General features: G+C 37.9%; 3 protein-coding genes across 5 annotated transcripts in view; all 3 read left to right on the top strand.

Annotated features, from left to right (window-relative positions):
* Positions 1–2509, top strand: part of LOC122094221 — an 11470-nt gene extending 8961 nt beyond the window's left edge. The window contains exons 6-10 of the mRNA XM_042664952.1: positions 233–312; positions 412–507; positions 592–665; positions 1085–1217; positions 2025–2509. Coding sequence (XP_042520886.1) covers positions 233–312; positions 412–507; positions 592–665; positions 1085–1217; positions 2025–2108 — 467 coding nt within the window. The 3' untranslated portion in view covers positions 2109–2509. The remainder of the gene's footprint in view (positions 1–232; positions 313–411; positions 508–591; positions 666–1084; positions 1218–2024) is intronic.
* A 999-nt stretch (positions 2510–3508) lies between these two features.
* LOC122093698 (DNA-directed RNA polymerases IV and V subunit 4-like) lies at positions 3509–12052 on the top strand. 2 transcript variants are annotated; one of them, XM_042664105.1, is made up of 9 exons: positions 3509–3720; positions 7041–7115; positions 7332–7406; positions 7542–7643; positions 10907–11018; positions 11165–11242; positions 11354–11408; positions 11498–11566; positions 11779–12052. In XM_042664105.1, the coding sequence occupies exons 1-9, from the start codon at positions 3642–3644 to the stop codon at positions 11851–11853; spliced, it is 720 nt and encodes a 239-aa protein (XP_042520039.1). In that variant the 5' UTR covers positions 3509–3641; the 3' UTR covers positions 11854–12052. The 2 variants fall into 2 exon arrangements, with proteins under 2 accessions (XP_042520039.1, XP_042520040.1); XM_042664106.1 differs by having other exon boundaries at positions 3512–3720; positions 11354–11387.
* A 1519-nt stretch (positions 12053–13571) lies between these two features.
* LOC122093699 (protein transport protein SFT2-like) overlaps positions 13572–17506 on the top strand; it is a 5462-nt gene continuing 1527 nt past the window's right edge. Inside the window, exons 1-4 of one of the 2 annotated variants that reach the window (XM_042664108.1) lie at positions 13572–14029; positions 16269–16536; positions 16642–16746; positions 17336–17442. In XM_042664108.1, the coding sequence (XP_042520042.1) occupies positions 13833–14029; positions 16269–16536; positions 16642–16746; positions 17336–17442 (677 nt within the window). In that variant the 5' untranslated portion in view covers positions 13572–13832. Of the gene's footprint in view, positions 14030–16268; positions 16537–16641; positions 16747–17335 lie in introns of both variants that reach the window. The other variant, XM_042664107.1, reaches the window with a different exon arrangement.

Below are 17506 nucleotides of genomic sequence, written 5' to 3'. Positions count from 1 at the left end.
AAAAAAAAAAAAAAAAAAGGCCTCTATCATGTAATCAGACACCATTTTCTGTGTGCTTGGATCTATGTAGCTGACCCCATTAAGTTGGGGTAAGGCTGACTTTGTTGTTGTATTTGAATTGTCTGTGATGTTACTTCCAGTCCAAATAGACTCTCCCTTGTTCTATTTAAAGGCCAAATTTATACTTTTCATTCTGAAGAATTTTTGTTCTTTTCTTTTCTCCTTCCATCAGTGTCGCGAGGCAAGAAACGTACAGTTGCTGTGGCACCTACTTTGAGGTCTAATAAGAAGGTCTCCAGCCTCGTGGACAAGGTATATTTTCCATGGACTGATGAGATGTTATGCTGAAACTGACGGCATCTTACCTTAAATGCTTTGCAAGGATTAAGGTTGACTATTCTGTTTTTTCAGTGGAAAGCTGCCAAAGAGGAGTTGTATGAGGATGAGGAAGATGAACCTGAAAATGCTTATGAGTCGTTAGAAAGGAAGCGGCAAAAGGAAATTGAGGTGCATCCAGATTAGTCCCCTTCTTTATGTCCCAATAACTGCTGTTCTGTGGTGTTTTGGCAACTTACAGTTCTTTGCTTGCAGGAATGGCATGCACAACAAATTGCTAGAGGAGAAGCTAAAGACAATGCTAATTTTCAGCCACTAGGTGGTGATTGGTATGCTTGTCTTCTAACCTGCCTTGCATTTCTTAGTGATGCTAGTAAATCTTGGTGTATTGGCTGCCATCCCTTGGTATGATGGGACTGTTGCTGAGGGTGTTCAACTGATTGCCTATACTGATCTCCTTTTCAAGGCCATCTTATTAAAATTTTAAGTTTTTGGACTGAAGGTGGTGCACACTATTTAGCTTTATACAGACCAATCACATCTGTAGTGCGGTGCAAAACCCTTTTTTTTTACTTGGTATTTGGGGTGAATTTGGCAAGAAAAGTTTAGAGCCCTTGTGTTGACTTTATTTTGAACTTCACTTCTGTGCTCTAGAACTTCCAAAAAAAAAAAAAATCATCTAATACTTATTGACATATTGCACTAAATTTCCATTTTGCAATGTCTTATTTTTTCTATGGTGTTGTAGGCGTGAACGGGTGAGGCGTAAGAGAGCTAAATCGACCAAGGAGGCAGTGGAAGCTGCACCAGAGGTGTCTTTGAATGAAAAGCAGCAACCTGATTTAATTGAGCTTTCAAAAGATCTCCCATCTGGATGGCAGGTATTTACAGTACTAAAACTTAGTTGACTAACTGCCATCAGTAATAGGCACCTCCATTATATCAAACGAAGGTTTAAAGCTTTTAACCCAATGGTTCTAAATTTAGGGTTTCACCCTAAAAGAAACACTAAAAGAAGTAGATTAAAAAAAGGGGGATGTTCTTTGGTTGGCATTAAAAAATAGTCTCATAATGACTCCTTGATGAGGGGAGGGGTATATTGGGAACTTCGTCCAAGGGGTTGGGGACTATTGGTGCACTCTGGTCAGTGGATGAGTTCAGATCACAATCTCTCATCTCTGCCCCGCCGACCAGGAAAAAGTTTGCCAAAAACAAATTCTATATAATAATAAAGAAGAGTACAAGCATGGGGGACAAAACCTGCCTTACCCAACCCAGAGAAACAAATCACACTCTCATCGTGCTCATCGTGCAAAGGAACCCCCCATCAAGAACTAAGAAATTACATTCAAAAAACTGGCTAGGCAGCTTTGTCTTCTCGGATGATACAAATAAGCCCACTCTCTATGAAATGTGGAACCATCCAAGACTTCGTAAGCTAAAAGATCTGCCGCACAATTGTTCTTTCTAGAGATCATAAATTGTTAAATAAAATTGTGCTCTGTAGGCATTGTTTATTGTTATCCAAGAAGATGGTGTTTTGATTGAGAAGGATGCTTTCAGTGCCAATGAACTTGAGAACTTTCAATCTTTTCCTTAGATTTATTTTTTGAGCTTTATTGATGCTGACTTTTGATACAGTACTATTACTATATTTTTCTTATTTTCATTTTTTGAAAACTCTTCAGGCATATTGGGATGAATCATCAAAAGAAGTCTATTATGGGAATGCAGTCACTTCGGAGACAACGTGGACCCGGCCTACAAGATGACGGCATTTTTTTTTTTTTTTTTTTTTTTAGAGTTCCTAAATTTCTCGGGCCCGTGTAGGAATTTTATATCTCAATATTTATTTATTTATTTTAGTTCAGATAGTGTAAACATGGAAAAGAAATGCTCCCCTTTCGTTGTGAGGCACCCTCACTCTTTTTAGGTATATCTCTACTTTTTGTTTCTTCTCCATTTCCTCTATTTTTCTTTTTTGATGGGGTTCACTATAGAAGGTGTGAAGAGGGAAACCAACAGTGAGCTGATTCGAACTGAAGACCTCCTGCTGTTGGTTTAATGCTTCACACCCTCACTAACGGAGGCAGTAATTGTTTTTAGCAACCTGTACTTCCTGTCTTACAATTATCACTATTCATGCTAATCGAGTTGTTTGGATTTTTCGTAGTGACTATCATGGTTTTAAGCATTGGTATTATATTGATTTCGTTCTTATTATTAAAAAAAAAAAAATGATAAAAGTAATTGATACATACTGTTTCACCGATAGGATACTTAAATCCATGGTGATGAGATTTTGATACCGGATCAGCTCCCCGTACTACTCTTAACGTATTGGTTTTGTGATGTGTCATTTTTTTTTCTTTTTTTTAAGCCATATGGGCATTTGAGAAAGTAAAAGGACGAGTGTTATTATAAAACAGTAAATGCCTTCAAGTATTAGGTACTCAATTGGCATCCAGATGCTATTTATCATGGGTGATGGATTGAATCCCTCTGTCGCGTGGTGGGGTGTCTGGCGCACGGAGCTTAAGGTGATTATATGTAACTTAAGGTGTTTCTAATTGTTGGATGCATGCCTTTTTGCACCACGGAAGATTCAAGTCAGATAGATGTTGGGATTTTATTTACCATGGGTGAAGATAAGTTAGGTTTTTTTAATTGGGAAAAATGTATATAGAGAAAAATATAAATAAAAAAACTTAATGTGAAAGGAGAAGGCTACGCTGGTGGTTTAGAGAATCTTTCTATTTTATTTTAAAATAAAAAAATGTTATCCAGTTGCCATTTACATGCTGTACTTTCCCCTTTGATTGGATGTGCATGCACATGGTTCCACTAGTCCATTGGCTACGAGATCGTATAGCATTCTTTCTTCATTGTATCAAATCATAATCTACACGGCTACACCATTTAATTATGCCATGAAAAGGCTTATTGTGGTAAACTCGGATCAAGGATTATTTGAATCGATCTCTATGAACTTCGATGATTTTAATTCGGATCAAAATCAACCTAACATATTTAAAATCTAATAAATTAATTTCACCCACCCATGAGTTGCCCAAAGGGTGAATTGAAAATTACATTGATTGTTCCATGCATATATGAAAGTGTGCGTCACATGTCCGCGTGTTAACCGACACACGTGAGAGGCTCTATTCAAATTGTCACGTTTGAGATATTTGCAGAATCGGAAGAATGGGTTTTTCGGTGGCTCGTCCATGAAAACCGATTGTTTTATTTCTTCTATTTTGTCAGACGAAGCTCAATAGTCACAGTTTGTCCGAGCTGCAGCAATGGCGGAAAAAGGTGGAAAAGGATTTTCAGTACCGAAAGAACGGAAGATTTCATCGAAATCCCCCAGTAAGAAGGGAGGTTAGCCCTTCTTTCTTGTTTATCTTCGCCCCCTTGCGGTCCTATTAACTCTCTAGTATCTTCCGCTTTTTGGTCGACATTGCAACATTATTTGAACTGAATCTTACGAATGCGACATCTAAAACCAGAAATTAGGGTTTTCTTCAACTTGTAATGCGCATTTAGGGGTTTTCAGACTGGTTTTAAGTGGTTTTACTAAACTGTGGTGTTCAGTGTAGATAGCCTTTCTTTTTCTCTCCCACCGCTCTTTTGGATGGGTTTAGACTGTTTGGTTGGGTCTTTAACATGCCTCAGCTTGGTTGCATGCGGTATGCGGTCTTTGTAAAATTGGGAAAGCAGATGCTTTAAGTAGAAATTTTTGTTTATTAACTTGAGTTGAGAAAGTGGATATTTTCATTGAATGGTTTTTCAGTTGTATATGATGTGTAACTTTAGTCCCACTATGAGAGGGATAATGAAACGGTGAATATTCAGGAGGGAGATGTACTACAAAGTGGTCATTTTAAGTATATAGGGTCAGTCATAAATAAAGATTTCACAGAGGATTTAAATGATGGATGAAGTGGAGAGGTGCGTGTTGTGTGACTGACATATCCCTTTAAAGGTTAAAGGAAATTTCTATAAGACAATCATTAGGCCCGCTATGATGTACGAGGCAGAATGTTGGGCAGTTAAAAATGTCATATCAAAGGCTATGTGTAGTAGAACTAGGAAGGATAAAGTAATTAATGACCATATTGGGGCTGATTTGGGAGTTGTCTCGATTCATGATAAATTCCGAGAACGCTGTTTGAGGTGAGATGGCCATTCTATCGGAGGCCTGGGGATGCGCCAATAAGGTGGAGTGATCTGATTTAGATTGACAAAAATAAAGGAGCTAGTTGTAGGCCTAAATTGACCATAGGGGAAATAGTGAGGAAAGTCATGCATAGTTTAGGTCTTGTCCCAAGTATGACTTCGAATAGATCTGATTGGAGGGCAAGAATCCATGAAGCCAACCCCATTTAAGTTACTTTTTACTGATTTGTTGTGTTGTGTTGTGTTATTTTTTCCCCCTTTTATCTCTACTTTTCTTTTGCTGTCTTTGATCAGATCTTTGTAGGTGACCCCTTTTGGTTGGGATAAGGTTGAGTTGTTAGTTCTCCTATTGTCTTGCACACTTTGTGATGTGCATTGGGTTGTTAACGTAAACTGTATTAACCGATGAAATAGAGGGGGAACCCCCCCCCCGGCCCGCCTAAGACCTTCCTATTATACTTGGACTTTTCCTAATTTAAATTTGAAAGGACTTTCCTTATTAGTAGAGCAAGAAAGAAATGATTCAGAAATCTCTCTCTCTCTCTCTCTCTCTCTCTCTCTCTCTCTCTCTCTCTCTTGTTTTATTTTGTTTTTTAATTTTATATGAAGCTGTTAAAATTGATCCAAATAATCAAATGATTAAAAAAAAAATCTATTGCAATAATAGAAATCCACAAAAGGGTTCCTCGATGGTCATGCAAATTAATCAATGATTTTGGACAAGTGGTGAATTGTATTAGTTTTGTATGAGGTTTAAGATCTTGATCTCACCCCTAATCTCGCTAAGCCAAAAAAGAGAGATCTGGTGAGTTCTCTCTGAGATCTTGCATTTTTTTCCGGTCGACTCGGTGGTTGGTCTTGGTGGCCATATGATTTTTGTAGCCTTTGAAACTTGCCATGTGCCCTTCTAAACACATTGGAAGCATCGGTTTATTTTTTATATTTTATATTTTATTTTATTTTTATTTTTATTTTTTATTTTTTAAATCAAACCTAGAATGATACTTTGACTTCGTATCCTATGCAAGTAGTCTCCAACTCTTCGAAACCTAGCCTATTATGCTCTATTCCAAAATTCACATTCCACACATGACACAACATCTAATACTTTTAGAAGTTAGAATACATATAATCAATTTAAAAAGTGTAAATAATCATAAGAATTTAAAAGACATCATAGATAATTGCTTAATTGTTTAACATTTAACTTTGATGCCTGATGAGTCACATTCACATACATTGAAATGACTTAAGATAAGCCACATAACTGCATATGTACAGCACATAGTACATAACACATGTAGATATATTACATGTAGTGTATGAATGAATTTTGGCAAGCAGAAACACCAAAATGCCATCAACAATGTGTTCTTTTCTGTAGCGAGAGAGCGAGTTCTGGGCTGTTTCTTGACAAGATGGGGTCGAGATCTCGAGATCTTGTCGAGATATGGTTGATTTTGTGTATCTTTAACCAATTCTGTAGTGGATCTCTTACAAGATCAATTGGGATTTTTAGTCTCCACATCTACAAATTGGATTATGTTTCTTTTTATGTATAATTTTCTTTTGAATTTCCTTAATGCTGGACACAATGCGTAAACTGGACAAGCAAAAGAATAGCAAGAATACAGTAATAAATGAAAAGCTTGTCATTTTACCCCATTATTTAAGCAATTTTTCAAGTTGAAGCGTTTAGTTTGGTATTTTTATTTTTATTGTTTATCTTTTATTTTTTTGGTAAAATATTTTTATTGTTTATCATGTTTGGTTTCCTGTAGGTAAATTAACAGGCCTAGACAACTTGTAGCCTTCTTAGGTGTTTATCTTTGTGGTTAGTCGTTTTAGAATTGAACTTGCATTGCAGAAAGAAGTATCAATTGTTTTTCTAAGTTAAATGGGTTCCTTGGCTGGAAGTCGAGATAGAGATTAGAGGTCTACTCTTCATTTGGCTCTCTGTTTAGAAAGACTTTGGAGGAATGATTTACAACATAAACCATATTCACAGACGAATGGGATAGGCTGATTTATAATATCTACTTTTGACATATAAGTAGTTTATACTCTTTTTCTTTTTTTATATATAGTTTAGTTCATACTCTTTATATACCGGACATAATGTAAATCTGTCTACAGGTAGTCATACTACTTTCATTTTATTTTTTATTTGATTACTCAGAAATCATGCCCTCATAGAAAATAGCTATTACCTTTTTTATGTGTTGTTTGCTTATGGGTGCTATCCTATATGTTTCTCTTCCGTACTGATCCAGTGTCTTTGAATATTAAAAGAAAAAAGAAACCTGGTTTCTTATATGAGGTGAAATCCTACATATGTTTCCAGAGTGTAAGCCCTAGAATTGTTCAAAAGGGTTGGGAAGACTGGTAATGACAGGTCTCCTCATTTTTTTTTCCTTTAAAATTTTGAAATGAAAAAGGAAAAAGATTACTTCCCTTGCTATTTTGACATTGAAATTGAAAAATCACATATTTTTTCAATTTTTTCATGAACTTTTGTATAGCTTCACTGAAAGGGAAGGATAGCTCATCAAAGAGGGGAAGGAAGAAGGTTCACTTTGAGACTTCGGATTCTGAAGGTTCACACTGCTTTTGACCTTGCTCTCTCTATCCTATTTTCTCAATTTTATCTCATGCAATGGATGGTATTAGTTTCTTATAAAATTTTATTCTAGAATTTTGTGGGTTTGGGTTCAATTCTGGTGCTAGGTTTCTTCTTTCAAAAACTTTTCCTCTAATTAATTGGAACTTATTTTAATTTTATTGCTCTCATATGATTATTTGGATACTTTTAGATTCACCAACAGCAGGGATCAGAAGTTCATCAAAATCAGGTGGCAAAATCTCGTTTGAGAGCCCTGTTGCTAAAGGTATCACTTATACCTTCTGTCATATGTTCAGATTATCATATTGAATTGTCATATTAATAGGTCCTCCAATTAAATATGTCTGATTTTGTTGAACTGATCGATAATCTGTCTCTTGTACAACATCTGATTGTCAAGGAGATAGCAGCAAAGGGGGGAAAAGTGATAAAACAGGAAAGACTGGTGGCAAGGGCACTGTGCCAAAGGAACCAACTGTTCTAGAGTTGAAAACTGAAGAAGGTCTGTATTCAAATTGTCTAAGCACGCTTCCATTTCCTGATTCATATGTTCTTCGACTTTTTTTGAATTTCACAATAGCTTTATGTGATTTTATTTATGCTATTTCATTCTATTTCATTTGCCACTTCACATTCTTTTTGTTTGACTTAGATGGCTTTCTTTTTCCTGATGAGTCAGATTTATAAATTCAGGATAAAATGCTTTGCTGATAAGCTATAAGCTATTAAAAGAAAGCTCTACTTGCTATAATGAATGTAGTGTATTACTTTCTGAATTCGTTGCACTCAATTGGTTCGTTGTATGTAACTTAAAAATTTGACCAATTCTTTCTTGCCAAATTGACCAAGAGATTGCTGGAGGGAGAAGCAGCAATATTTAGGGGCTTGCTTTTTGGAAGTCAGTGACTGAAACTTCTTGTCAGCCTTGAGTTCATCAAGAAGACAACCCCCTTGTTGAAGACCGTCACCCATCTGAGAGACTTTGCCAATCCACCCATTGGCAGAAATCTTGGTCTAATAAAGCTCCAGCTTAATTGGTCTTGAATTAATACCCATTAGATCTTCACAAAGTCACCAACCTGGCCGACCTCTTTAACCCACCCGGTCTTGTTCTATTTTTTGACAGACTGTTATACTCTGGTTTGGCCCGCAGCTTGATCATTAAATTGGTTGGCTTTGGCCTTGGACCCAATGCACTAGTGTATTCCCTTCTTCCAATATGGACATCCCTTGATACATCCAGCCTGCCTGATTGGCCACCCAGAGTGATGCAGAATCGTGGCTGAACTAGATTGACCCATCTGACAATTTCGACTGGGACGAACTGGGTCCAATTGGGTTTTGTTCTGTAGAAAATGTAGGATTTATTTATTTGGGAAATTATTATTTCATCCTTTATTTTGGCAGGCTACATAGGAGGTTATTCATGGGAGTTTTTTTATTTCTTTTTTAGTTTTATTTTATTCTTTTTATTTTAGGAAGTTAAATAGATACATAGGGAATTATTTAGTTTCTACTTCAGTTTGTCTCCATTAATATGCTTTGATTTTTCCTTTAAATTGGACATGTAATACGGTAGAGATTGGAGATTTGAAGAATGGAATTTGTTTGAGTTGTTTATCGTTACCAGGCTGGTACGAGAGCAATGGTTGTGTGACCTCCATCCCCTCCCCCTCTTTCTCTGTGCGAGCTTCTTCTCTCTCTCTCTCTCTCTCACCCTTCTTTCTCCCTTTATTTCCTCTCCTTCCCTGTTTTCGTTTTTCTGCAACCAGCGACAATACCTGATTCAGGAAAAGCCTTGCTGAATCGTTAATCCTAATTTATTGGTCCTAGGTTATTCCCACCATTACCGTCGTTCCCACAGACGGCGCCAATCTGTTGCTGCCAAAAACCCCGCTAGTCCAACCTACACAAACACAGACGACGGAGGCCCATACTAACCTGTGACCAAACCTGAACCAGTGCCTATCACCAAGTTCAGTTTCAGGTCTGGAAGGCTGCTTCATCACTTGCTGATTTGAATGTCCATTAATTGAATTCCATAGGGTTGGGAGTTGGGAGTTCAATTCCAAATTCTCAATTGGATTGAGTCCTTATCGTATGAGTTCCATCAAATCACGCACAAGGACGGTTTACTGCCTCTGGTTTTCGTATTTCAAAGAAGAAGAAGAATTGTTCTATATTAATTACTCTTTATGTGGACACGTGTCTCAGAGGCGACACGTGTCATGGCCCCCACCGAGGGGTTATTTTGGCTATATCACCTGGTTTACCCATTTATGCCAATTTACTGTTATCCACAATGGTTCCTATTCTCTTTGATATCCTGCCTCCATTATTTACAGTTTTGCCATACTTAATTATTTGAGTTGTGCACTATCTAGTTGGGCCCATAAGCGATCGGAACAGGGTTTCGTAACCCCAGATCTGCATTACAGAGCCATCCAAACCTGCCTCATGTCCAGTTAATATATTTTTATGATACTGAAATAGCTAAAAACTGAGCTTAATTTTTGTCTGTTTATATATTAATTTCTAAAACCTGCAACCAAAACCTACCGAATAGTAAATGGGCTAACCACCCCACCTTAAAAAAAATAAAAATAAATAATAGTAATAATAATAAGTGGCTGGGCTTGGGCTGGCCTACCCTATCCCTCCAACAACAACAAAGCCTTGTCCCAACGCGTACCCTATCCCTCCCCAATTAATAAATGGCTGGGTTTGGATTTGGAATATAGCTCACCTTGTTCAACATGCTCATACTTGCCCCTCTGTGTGTGTATGTGAAATCCAACCTGCCTGGTTGCCAACCCTAATCATGTCCCCTCTTCCCTTATGGGACTTTACTGTGACCTGTCATCCTGTGGCACTTCTTGAAAAACCATGAAACAGCCTTTATTGTTCTTTTTTTATTCAAACCATTAGACCACTGGTGCTATATGTTTAGTTTGAATAGTCTTCAGTTTTGACCTTTTTGATGGCTTTAGAGGCCTCATCCACTGTCCCAGTGCATTTTACATAGGAGTTACTCCTTACCTCTTTGTAATGCAAAAGAAGGGGTTGTTAATTATTCAAATTCTTCCAAGTTGAAGCCTTTGCTTCAATTACTAGTACCCTTCCTTCTATGCCATCTCAAAGGATGGCCAAGTCAGTTATTGTTGCATTCATGAACTGCCAAGCCTTTGTTTCATTCCAAAGTTTCCAGAAGATTTAATAAGCGCCTTTGGGGATGTGAAGAATTGTAAAATATTTTACTGATAGATTGGTTAGGATGTTCAGATGGATGAGTGGAGCATCATAGGTGATAAAACAAGGGAAGTTCACTTAGTAGTTTGAGTGACTTTTATCTTAAATGTCGGTGTTTCTCTTGTTGCCACAAAAATAGGTACTATTGCGTACCTTTGGCCACTTAGATTCTGAAAATACTGCCTATGGAATTTAAGTTAGTGTTGAGTACAGGTGAAAACAAGTTTTGAACATGAGAATACATATTAAAGAAACTAGGAAATCATAAAACTGTCCTTGTGCATTGTCTCTCTGAACTTGTGGGTAAACGTGTTCTTGTGGACAATGAGTTCAAATGGTAAAGGTACTGCTTGTTAAAAGGTGGTGAATCTTTGTGACTACTGAATCTTTGCATATACCTTACTAATTACCATGTTTTTTAGATAATCCTGTAAATCTTATTTACTAACATAGGTGGATGATGGACCATGTGGTTGCACTTGTAAGTGCTTAAAGCATTTTTTTTAATCATTCCAGAGCTTCCAAAGGATGCAAAATGCCTGATGGATTGTGAGGCAGTAGCCCGTTTACAAGGAATCCAGGATCAGCAAGCCGTTCTGTCTCAGGACCCAGCTTTTAAAATGCCAGTGTGGGGAATCAGTTTAAAGCTTAATTTCCTTTCATCTTGAGTTTCTTTCATACAACTGACAGTATTTGCTGCTTATCTTGATTAGAAGAACTAACGTTGCTGACCCATTGATGGCTAAATTTCTGATGGGATATTCTGCTTTTCAGATCATTTGACAAAGGCCTGCTGTATGCCAAAGCTAGTAACCATTATATGAGTCATCAGTCTGTGAGACAAGTCCTACAGTATCCTTTCTGATGTTTGGAGAAATTGATTACATAGTTTATATTTTGGATGCTTAATTTGGTACCTTTCTCAGGGTTTAAATGCTTTTGAATCATTAACTCATATTATAGGAAACTCAAAAGACACGGCATCTCTGATGGCGAGGTTTGGAGCACAACACAAATGGTTTTCTCTTTTATAGATGTATTGAAAAAGATGGTTAGTTATTTAATATCACGTGATAAATTAATATTTAATGTATGCTGGCTGTGCAGATATGCATGATTGCTAACATTTGCCCTGAATCGGTTGATGAAGTGTTTGCTCTTGTTCCATCTTTGAAGGTAATTATGTTGTTTCCAGTTCTTGACTGATCTGATTCCTGATTCCCCAAACTTTAGGTTTGGGAAGCCACCTAAAGCTCCTAAGATTTTCTCATGAGCACATATGCTTGCACTATTAAATTTGTTGAATGAGTTGGTTACATCTCTTTTGGTTTTTGGCTTCTAATTTTATATTGTTCTACATGGTTACTCTTTGCCTTTCTTCTCCACAGGCCAACAGGCGCAAGATTGAGGAACCCCTCAAAGATGTATTTTATGAATTAGCCAAGTGTAAAAAACTCGATTGAATCTTTGATGACATTAACAGATCCTGTTTTTTGGTAAGCTGTTTCTAACACAATTTAAAAGAGTTGGGAGGTTTTGCTTGGTCAGTTGGTTGGGCTATTGAAATTTGTCTGATCAGAGCTGATCGACTCATCTTGGTTTTCTGGTGGTACTGTACTCTTCATGAGATTTAAAGTGATCCATGGATGTTAATTGTTGAAATTAGTTTAGTCTCTCAGTTAACCCAAAAAATGCTGGAATGCTACAATATTTTCTGAATCTTCATCATCCCCTTCCACACTCACAAAAGTCAAAACACACAGTTGAAGATCGATCTTATTACAAGCACCATCCACTTTAATTCTCAATGCAGTGCAGTAAATATGTGATTAAACTTTGTAGCGTAACTCACCATGGTTTGAGCTATCGGTATCATATTGGTATTGGAACCGATAATTGGACCTGTATTGGCTGGTTTTGCCTTCAAGATACCGATACTATACCTCTCTTTTTTTTTTTACCCAATGTCCATAAATGTCAATCAACTGTATCAGATTGGTATCAGTATTGGTATTGGTGTCAGCCAATACAGAAATGGATTGCCCGATATGTGTAATACCAATACCTCAAACCATGCTCAACTCATGGATTCGTGCGACTACAAATGTTTCAAAAAGACACTTATTTCCCTCATAAACCTCTCCATCGTTTCTCCCAACAGTATCAGGAGCTTTTGCAAGTCTGCAACTTAGCTTCAGCCTTAAGTTGGCTTCCCCAAGCCAACAAGCCAACAAAGAGGAGGATTATAGCGTACACTTGTATAATTGCATCAGGCTATACTCATTTTAGCTCGCAAAAGTTTACAATACATTGTATATAAAATATGCATTGTGGGTCATACATTTGATTTAGGGTGACATTTCATGTTTTCCTCATCTCATTCAATAGGGTTTGGATTTGTTTGATGGTATAGCTCTGATTGGAACCGATCGATTTTGTAAACAGCTCAATGTTTGGAATCGATGCCCTACTAGGACCAGGAGCTGATTGTTATGATCCCATATCAGTCATGGATTCAAATCCTTTGCAGTTGGCAGTGAGGATCCAACGGCTGGGAGAGTCTTGGCATGGACTCCAACCGTTGGATGTTCATTGCCACCCACTGCCTCTCCGCAGAGGATTTGTGTGCATCAATCATTATGGGGTGATTTCACATCGGTTTCACTAGAAAATTGATGTGGATTGACAGTAGTCTTGGGTTTCTTCACATTGTAAGTTAATTTATGAGGTTGAATTCTTTTAGGTTCATATCAGTGGTATCTGAGCAACTGGTCCATGGCCCAACCTGTACGTGGAAGGGCCGATTTGGTGCAAGAGAGAGAGAGAGAGAGAGAGTAGCCAAGGAAAGGGTTACATGTCACTAGGTAGAAACCCAAGAACAGAGTGGGAGCTATTTAAAAGGGCTACCTAATCTAGAGTGGATCGCTATGGACGTCGGGTTCAAAAGTGTGATGGTATGTTATGATACCATATCCATCATATGGGGAGTTTGATCCCGCATTGGTTTTGTAAAAACATTAATGTGGATTGATATTGTTTTTGTTTCTTTCACCTTGCAAGTCAGTTCATGGAGTTGAGTTTTACACACTATGCTTGATTGCTCTTTACCTATCAGAAGGCAAAGAAAAGGTCGGACCGTAATAGCCCACCGACCGGGTCCATTTTGGACCAACAATGGTAGAAGAAACAGAAAATCGCTACATCTCATTTTCGTTTTTCACTTCCGGCAAGTATTTTTTTTCCGATTCGGAAAATCGAAAATCTATGATAGGCTCTCAGTGAGAGACGCCATTAATAACACTGAAACGGTGCGAGAGGATCAGATCTCTCTCACTCGAGTTTGGAACACTTTCCACTCTCAGCTTCTTAATTTTTCGATTCGAAGCTGAGGATCACTTTCTTCTTGCTTCTTCTTCGTCGCCGCCATCTCTCACTTTGAATTATGCAGAATACTGCGCAAGCTTGGTTTATGGGGGGACCTAGTAACAATGATCAGAAGGAATCCTCGTCTCTCCTTGCCGATTGGAACTCTTACGCTGCCGCGAAAGCTTCGGAAGAAAGTGAATCCTCCAACTTAGGGTTCGATCTCGAAGCCGCTGTAAGGACTGCCAACGATACTGTCACTGGAACTTTTAGCGTGTAAGTGCAAATCTTAATTCCCCCCTATTTTACCTCTTTTTCATGGTCGGGTTCTTGAGATTGGACTCTTTCTCACTTTCCTGCTTGGGGTCTTTTGAATCCCGGTGGTCTATACTTGCTTTTACTCTATATGTTGTATTTATTTTCCTTGTATATTGAATTGTTTTCTGTCAGAAGATATTCCACTATTGCCAAATTGGAATTTTTATGTTGCTTTCATGTTTTTGTTGAGCTGGATTTTCGGATGAATTTTATTGCTTTTAGTTTCAGAATTAAGGAGGATTTTTCTTTCAATTTTTTCCAAGTTAGATCAGGGAGCGCTTATTCAGTTTTTTCTTGAGTGGAAAACGTACAAGAAGAATGTCAACTATTTAACAATTGCAATGGACTATATGGTTCATTTGGAGCTCAGAAGAGGCACCATGATAGATCACCCGGTATTCTTTGTGCAGAAACCTTGGATTTGGAATCTGGTTCTGTTGGAGCTTCAGTTAGACTAGTGATAGTTATGATTGGGGCTGATGCATTGAGTTGATATGTGACAGATAGATGGCTTCCTAAACTGATCCACATCAGCCTATGTGTCACCCTCTTTCCTCATTACAACTTTCTACCCAATAGCTGCTACCATTAGCGAAAACGATTACTTACCCACAAAGGTATTTGCTGCCTAACATGAGCTCCAATATCAGAGAATCCCAAAGCTGCCAACACATAATTCTTCCTTCTCTTAATGTAAACATTCTAGTGCTTTAGATTCTATGCAAGCACACCAATTTTTGGGTGAAGTGTCCCTAACTTAAGCAAAGAAAGGAGCAACCCAGTGTATGGGGCTCCCAATACTGCAGGGTCTTGGAGGGGCAAATGTACAATATAACAAAAAATTCAGTGGACCCAAAGCCCAGTGGTGCTAGTGTATGTATACCATAGCCTAAGAATGCAATGGCATTGGCTGAGTGCTTCCCAACTGAGGTTATCAACAATATTTATAGAGTTCGTCAAACCCACCGAAGATCAGTATATAGCAATAATCAGCAATGATCTACAGTTGCAAATTATAACATCCCATCTCCAACTCATAAAGATCATGATTCAATTGCCGCCTACCCTTTGCTTTCATCTTGAACCACCCTTTATAGGTCCTTGCCAAAAATCCTGGTTCGGGGATGTGGTGAAATAATTAATCATATATACACGGTTCTTGCCCAACCTGGACCCAACCTGGACCCAACCCTGAACCTTTCCAGTTCTTTGCCTCCCTAGTCTCAAAACCAGGATTATTATCAGGACCAACTTTCTCTTGATAAAGCTGCCTTAAAACAGTGTATTTTTTTGGAAGAAGGTACTGGCAGTTTAGCACTCTTCCCTCTAGAGTTAAGCGATTCTTCTGATTAAAAAAAAAAAGTGATGACATTCTACCCAGGCTGCCTAGTCTTCTTCTTCTTTCCCCCCCCCCCCCTTTCTGGAGTCTCATATTTTACATCTTTGTTGTGTCATGAACAACAAGCTTTGTGTTTCCTGCTCTTCAATGAAATGGAAAGTTCCAAAGGATCCAGATTACCGATTTTAGGTTATTGATAAAGGACATAACCAAAGGGGCATGCTGGGTCCAACAGTAATGTATGAATGCTGCGACCTGATGGTCAAGCGGTCGAAACAGGCTCTAGACATTCTCAAGGTAAGGCCGCTTAAATCCCCCCCGGGGACTGTGCACATGCGGGAGCCTCATGCACTGGGCACCTTTTTTTTTTGATAGAGGACTTAACCAAAATAATTCTTATTTGTGGACTATTAACCATTGATATGTTACTGTGAAGCAGTGGTTTTACATTCTTAAAATTTTTGTTTCATAGTTTATATTCCATTAGCCATTTATATGTGCATGGAGAATATTTAGAATGGTTTGTGCAGGTTGGTGTTTGAACTCTCTGGATTAAGGATTGAGAGTGTGGGAATGGAGGAAGGTGGTTGTATGTTATGTTTCCCATTCATTATCCAGTGCTAAAGTGCTTATAATGATATAATGATTTATATGGTTGACTCCTAATGTATTGATAAGGCAGACATGTGTTCTTCACTTGATAAAATTGGTAGAAAGATTACATAAGTATCTTTATCTTCTCCTTACAGGAATTGAAATGCTGGTCAGTTGGTGGATTGCTTTATTTACTTTACCTAAATTTGATTTCCTTTTTCTCTGGTCATACCTGCTGAATTTCTACTATTTGATATTGTGTAGGGTTTCGAAAGGAGTGAAGGATTTGCCAGGGAACCTCCAGTCTGCTACCACCTATGTCCCTTCTGGAAAAGCTCTCATGTACTTTGGTTTATTCCTGGCCACTGGAGTGTTCTTCGTTTTCATTGCATTTACCATGTTCCTTCCAGTCATGGTGCTAATGCCACAGAAATTTGCTATCTGCTTTACCCTTGGATGTGCCTTCATCATTGGATCTTTCTTTGCCCTGAAAGGTCCAAAAACTCAGCTTGCGCACATGTCATCAAAAGAGGTATTTTAACTTTTTGAATATTTTACTGGGTAACATTTATCATTTATTCCTGAGAAGGCAACAGTCAAATCAGTTGATCCTCATGCTGGACACTTCTTGTACCAGAGACTTCCTTTTACGTTGGGATTCCTTGGCTGCATGGTGGGTACTATCTATGTTTCCATGGTGCTCCACAGTTATGTTCTTTCTGTGCTTTTCTCTGTATTACAGGTATGAAATTTCTCATCATCTTTTATACTCTTTCTGATTCTTGCTCTGCTTTCTTTTTTACAACATTTGGTTAGCATTTCATTTAGTTTCTCCTTTTAGTAAGGAAAAAAAAATGTTTTTTTTTTGCATTTATTCAATCTAGATAAACCAAATCCACCTTCCTCCTCTAATGGGTGAAGCTGAATCCATTTTTTTCATATTTGCTATATAACCTGCTAAACAATGAACAGTTCTGTTTTCTCAAAAGGGTAATTTAGTCTTCCAAAATAAATAAATAAATAAAATAAAATACTTATTTAATCTAAACAGTTACTGAAACTGTGCAAACACCTAATCGACCTCATTGTACCTATCTTTCCTATGTGGTGTTTGGGGATCTACCTATCACTGAGGTAATGCAAGCGCAGAGAGAGGATGCACATTCTACCTCTCTAGTCAGTTTAATCGTTACTCTGTCCACTGACTTTATGCCATTCAGTTGTGCCCTCTATCTAAATTAGTGGTAATTGTGGATACTTCTCAATTTCAAGGATAAAAAAAATGGAAATATGTATTCCATTTTAACTGATGTTTGCTCAACTTTGACTAGGTACTCGCACTTATATACTATGCTATTTCTTACTTCCCTGGAGGATCTGCTGGACTGAAGTTCCTTATGTCGTCTCTCATGTCTTCAATCATGAAATGTTTTGGCAGGTGATGCTGATGTCTTTTGAACAACCTCCACCCCTGCCCCCGTCCACACCCCAAAAGGAAAAAA

The sequence above is a fragment of the Macadamia integrifolia genome, chromosome 11 (genome assembly GCF_013358625.1).
Source record: "Macadamia integrifolia cultivar HAES 741 chromosome 11, SCU_Mint_v3, whole genome shotgun sequence".
NCBI classification, from domain to species: Eukaryota; Viridiplantae; Streptophyta; class Magnoliopsida; order Proteales; family Proteaceae; genus Macadamia; species Macadamia integrifolia.
Note: the sequence above shows the minus strand (reverse complement) of the source record. Positions and strands in the feature narration are given on the sequence as shown.

What these genes read in the sequence shown, in the direction of transcription:
- LOC122093698 (XM_042664105.1), top strand. Translation starts at nt 3,642, where the DNA reads ATGGCGGAAAAAGGTGGAAAAGGATTTTCAGTACCGAAAGAACGGAAG. An exon ending in TGAGAGCCCTGTTGCTAAAG is followed by an intron (nt 7,407 to 7,541) that starts GTATCACTTATA and finishes CTGATTGTCAAG; the next exon opens with GAGATAGCAGCAAAGGGGGG. An exon ending in AGAGTTGAAAACTGAAGAAG is followed by an intron (nt 7,644 to 10,906) that starts GTCTGTATTCAA and finishes TAATCATTCCAG; the next exon opens with AGCTTCCAAAGGATGCAAAA.